The 5,920-nt window shown below is 38.3% G+C and overlaps 1 protein-coding gene across 1 annotated transcript in view; it reads right to left on the reverse strand.

The window, feature by feature from the left end:
- Positions 1–5,115: 5,115 nt before the first annotated feature.
- The window catches only part of LOC107459150 (probable pectin methyltransferase QUA2), a 5,508-nt gene continuing 4,703 nt past the window's right edge, over positions 5,116–5,920 (reverse strand). Inside the window, 1 exon segment of the mRNA XM_052252023.1 lies at positions 5,116–5,784. Coding sequence (XP_052107983.1) covers positions 5,626–5,784 — 159 coding nt within the window. The 3' untranslated portion in view covers positions 5,116–5,625.

Genomic DNA, 5,920 nt, shown 5'->3' on the forward strand with positions numbered 1-5,920 from the left:
CTGAACTTTGATGCAAAAGCAGCTAGGGAGAAACGGCTCCAACTCAATGATCTTGATGAGCGTCGGATGGAAGCCTTTGAGAATTCAAGGCTCTATAAAAAGAAGACCAAGATGTGGCATGACAAGAGGATAGTCTCAAAGACCTTTGAGCCTGGACAATCAGTACTCCTATACAATTCAAGGTTGAAACTTTTTCTTGGAAAGTTAAAGTCTAGATGGTCAGGACCTTTTACTATCAACAAGGTCTCACCCTATGGTCATGTGGAGATTGTGGAAGGCAATTCATGGAGAACTTTCACTGTCAATGGTCAGCGGCTCAAGCATTATCTTGGAGATGAAATTGATCGTAAAAGGACCACACAACTCCTCACCTAGAGGAGTGAATCATCAAGCTAGCAACATTAAAGAAGTGCTTGTTGGGATACAACCTAATACTTAGTATCATTTGATTTTGTTTTTTTCTTTACTTAATTCTTACTTACTATCTTCTTTCATAATATGCATGAACATTCATATGAGTTTGGTGTAGGAAATTAGTGTGTTGACACATGATCCAAGCTAAGTTTGGTGTGGTGGAGTTTTCACGTGGCACACCACTATTTCACAAAGCTTCTGTTAAGGCCCTACGTGGTACGTGAAACAACCACGAACAATGTGGTTGAATTTGACACTCCCAAGGGCATTCTGTAGTCCCTACATGCAACATGAGAAACTCCACATCTCACGTCAAAGGGAGGCCATGATTACGCACGACATATGTGTACGCATGAGGAAAGTATTTTAGGGATTTGTGCATACGCACAACACGTGGGTACGCACAAGTTGAATTTCACGTCCCATGTGAAAATTGCTACGTCCCATGCCAAGCTCATACCATACTCCCAGGGACCCTTTGTCAATTCACATGCCACGTGAATTACACCACGTACCACGCTACAGCTCATAGAGGCATCCCAGGAACTTGATTTCCTCACGTGCAACGTGAAACTTGTCACATACCACGCCATGTATTAAAAGATACTCCTAGTGATGTTAATCATTCTCATGTAACACATGAAAACCCTAGCGTCCTATGCCATGAACTAGGACAACTTCTCATGGACATTAATTAAGCTGTGTGCAATGTGAAAGCCCAAGAGTACCACGTCATACAGCATAGTGCACTCTTGGGACATCCTTTTAAGCTCAACTACTCATGCATGCATTATCATTTTAGTTTAATTTTGTTTACACGACAACCAAACCTAAGTTTAGTGTGGTGGCCTCCATGCATGCATACAACCAATATGCAACCCTAGCTCCTAACCTTATGTACTTCATGCATATATTTTTTCCTTTCATTTTATATTTGTTTTCCCTCCTTGTTTATCACTTGAATTCATTTTTGTTTGTAGTGCTTGACTCATCCAAACCAAAATCCATACATGTTTGTCCTTATCTTCTTTAAACCCTTGGACACACCTCCACCTCCATGCATCCCTTAGATGCCCACTTTCATCCTCACCATTTATTTATTTCACAACTCTCTATTACTATAAATACCACCATCCCTTATCTCTTCTTGCATCAAACTTCTTACCATATTTTATCACTATCACCGTAGCCTCCACATCCCTCACTTCATTGTCATCACCATTCACTTATCTCTCAACCTTCCTTCTTTTACTTTCCGTTCTATCTTTTTTTTCTTTGTTAATTGGGGACATACAAATCCTCTAAGTTTGGTGTTAGTTTTGATATAGTGAGATACATCAAATATCATGGCCCCTAAGAAAGCCTCTGCTTTAAATAAAAGAAAGGGAAAGGAACCAATGGCAGCTTCATATGATTCCACAAGGTTCCTCTCCAGCTTTCATGAAAATCTCTTTTATATTGCTATGTATGGCAAGAAGATTATTTCTGAAGGACCTTTGCATCTAAGAAGGGGGAGTACCCTGAAATCATGGATCAAATTGGGATGAGAAGGTGGCAAGTTCTCTTTGACCCTATTCTAAGGGTGGGGCAAATTTTGATCCAAGAATTCTATGCTAATGCATCCCTCACCAATGCACAAACACATGATGAAAGACCTCTAAACTACAAAAGCCTTGTGAGAGGCAAGGAAATTGATTTTAGCCTTGAGAACGTCCGGAGGATCCTTAGGTTGAGAATATCAACTTTATCATCATCAGAGGTGTCATACACAGAGAGAAAAAAGCATGATCCAAGACTTGATGAAGTGATCCGAGATCTTACCTTGCCGGGTGCACAATGGATCATGGGAGCTTCGGGCAAGGCACTCCATTTGAGAAGGAGCGAGCTCAAACCAATTACAAGGGGTTGGATGGAGTTTGTATATCGTTCAATCTCACCCATAAGTAACCGATCTGAAGTTACTGTTGCTAGAGCAATCATGATTCACTGCATCATGATCAATCAAGAGGTGAGAATTGACAAATTAATTCCAAATGAGATATACCACTTTGCTTCCAACCCAAGCTCAAGATCTCTACTGTGATTCCCTAGCATTATTTATTGTCTCTGTGAAACGGCTGGTACTTTCATAGAGAATGACATTCTGATTTTACTAGGGAACCCAATCACTAAGAGGACAATGGAAAAGGTAAGAGCACAACCTCCTCAAGAAGCTCAAGAAGAAGAGGTCCAGGGAGTTCAAGAAGAAGATCAAAAGGCCCAAGAAGAAGAAGCCGAGGGAGTTCAAGAGGAAGAGCAAGAGAATTAAGAAGCTCACAATCAGGGTGAACCACAGTCTTGGGTCCCTCCACAACAAGGAGTAGAGTGGCAACAAATGTATTCCACAATACAAGAACTTTTCGCACAACAAGCACAATTTATGAGAGAGCTCCAAGAGAAAAAAACCTTGCAAGAAGTCCATCACAAAGAATTTCAAGATTTCAGGGCCTCGTAGAGGGCAAATCACAAAGAGTTCCAAGAATACAAGGCACTCTATGAAGCTTGGTATGACACTGAAGAATCTTGGCGACTTTACATGCATGCCAAGATGAACTAATATACTTGGGCTCAAAATGCAGCACACCCAAACATCACTCCGTATGAAAAAATATCCCACATCTGTGGAAAGGAGGTTAAGAGGATAAACAAGGAGTGTGCTGAGTGGAGGGAGAGAGAATTAAAAGCCCGTGGCCTTTGGAACCCAAAAGGTAAAGCTAGTTAATCCGAGGCAGGAATTTGGGAACCAAGGGGAGCACAAGAAGAAGATGATGAGGGAGGCAATAATGATGAATAAGGTTATCAAGTTCTCTTTTTACTTTTATTACCCATCTCTTTATATTTTTATAATCTGTTTGCCTTGCTTTATGTTGTTGCATTTGCTTTAATTGTGTTGCCTTATCCGTTGTTTTGTCTACCTAACTACTACTTGTACTATCCTCCCAAGCACTCTAATCATATGAAAGGAGAGTTGCTTAGATGGAAGAAGGCTACCTATTAATAAAGTCCCTTCATGAATAGTGGTGGTATATATTTGTGATTTTCATGGACTGAGCCACAAAATGATGATACTGCATAAAAAGGAAAGATGATTCCTTCTGAGTATGAGGCTTAGAAAAATATTATGAGATTTATGATCAAAAGAAAATATCCTTGAACTTGACTTGAAAAAGAAAGAAAAGAAAGAGAGAAAAGAAATAGCAACCAACAGAACAAAGAAAGAAAATCAAGAAGATCATAGGTTGCAAAACTCCGAGGATCAATGGTTAAAGAGCCCTACTATGTGTCTGTGGTGTGATTGTCCAAGGACAGGGCCAAGGCTCGGGTGAATAGACCCAGGGGTGCTTTATCATCCGATAACTTGAACCAACTAGTTCGCGATTAGCGATTAAAAACCCACCATCAAGAGTTCCCTTGAGATAGAGCATTTAGAAACCCAAAGAGATTCTCGACATCGATGGCGGGAAATTTAAAATCTTTGACTATATGCTTGTGGTGTGAACGTATCAAGGAGTGGCTCGGATAATTAGATCCGATGGATGCCTCATCACCTGGTCGGATTACCGATCGAATTCCCACAATCAAGAGTTTCCTTAAAAACGGAGCATTTAGAGTTGTCAACCCGAAAAGCTCTCTGATGTGAAACAAGGATTCAAGGATCAATCTAAAGCTTAAAAAAGGATCTCATAGTACTATCCGAGTCTTAACTCTCAAGGATCATCCATTCGTAGGAGTGCAAAACTCATTGAAGTAAAAGAAAATCCAAGATGATCACAGAGGTTAATTAAACCCCACTTCCTAGAAGGACATGAACTTCAAAAAGAATTTAACCTCACTTCATTTAATACAATTCTATTCCTTTCTATTTTCTTTTGCTTGAGTACAAGCAAAGTATTAAGTTTGGTGCCTGAAATAAGGTTGTCTAGTAGCTTAAAGCACGAGAATGTTAGAGCAAGATAACTTCACTAACAGGCTTAAGTAGAACTTGTTTACCACCCGAAGAGAGTAAACTGTGTTTCTACCCCCTGAATTCACTTTCAAGCTTTCTACTTAATAATGATAAACGTTGTCTTTTTTATCTAAAGATCATACAGGGCAAGCAAGATATTTATTTTGGACTCCAATGTGATCAATATTAAGCAAGTTAGCTAACTAAGTACAAGTAGAGGCAGGGGTATTATGGTGAAGAACACAACAGACTTGTTGAGATTCACCTTTTGATCATTGCTGCTTTCATAAATATTCAATAAACTCAGGACATTTTCACAATCCTCAAAATTAGCTTTGCAGAATAGGATCGAGTCATCAGCAAAGAGAAGGTAGTTAACCTTAGCACAATGCCTATGAACCTAGATACCTTAGATCGGGCTATTTTGTTCTACCTTGTGTAGCAAGAAGAGGACTTTTATACAAAATAGAAAGAGATATGGAAATAGAGGATTTCTTTGACAAATTTCTCTATTTGGTCTAAAAAAATCAAAGAGTTAACTTTCTACAATGACAGAATAAAAAACAGTCGTTACCAATTAATGTATCCAACCAATCTAACGCGAGGTGAATCCAAATTTCTCCAATATGAGAAACTCATTCTATTTAACAAATAAAGTCGCATGTATTAATTTAATATGCAAAAACAAAATGAATATAGAGGATTTCTCTCAGCAGTTGACAAACTATCCCGTTGTTACCAAGCCTTTACAAGGTACATTTCAAGGACACTACAAAATGACATTTGAAGAGGAATAATTCTATAAATATAAAGCGGAATTGATGCAGAACATTATCATAATTTATACACCACAATAAATAGCAGTAACTTATTCTATAACCATCACCCAATTTAATTTTGTGTATCTATAATCAAACATATATCATAGAAAAGTAAATCTACCAGTATACTTTTTTCATATCAGCTCCTGCGACTTCTTTGGTAATTACATTGGCCCTATGCACACCTTACGGCTACATAGGAAATGTACAAGGATTATACTATTTCCTCTATATTTTCTTTCTTTATTCCCCGCTTCCTCTGCTTTTTGGCATCCTGTGTCCAAAATTTTTTCAATGCCCAATTTTCTATGGTTGAGCTTTTTATGATAATACAAAATGAAAAACATTTCATGGGTGGAATGAATATATATGAATATTATTGCCCTTCAATTCAATATTCTTGAATTAGCTTGATTGTCTCTTGTAGAAAGGTTTCTGGCAGATCAGCAATCTTTGATCACTGTCACTTTCAGTTTCTATCACCCTTGCATCCCACTTCAGCTGAGTCGTTAGAGCTCTTGCTGATTCTACTAAAGGAACTGTATCTCGAATGATAACCCAACCCTGCAAACATAATTAAATAACCAATATCAGCAACTTCACAATCATATTATATTACATAATAATATGCAGTGATCATGAGAACAGTTTTAGCTCTTTGAACTATCATAGATACTCTCAACAATAATGAAAGCAACAA

This window comes from Arachis duranensis, chromosome 7, assembly GCF_000817695.3.
Source record: "Arachis duranensis cultivar V14167 chromosome 7, aradu.V14167.gnm2.J7QH, whole genome shotgun sequence".
NCBI classification, from domain to species: Eukaryota; Viridiplantae; Streptophyta; class Magnoliopsida; order Fabales; family Fabaceae; genus Arachis; species Arachis duranensis.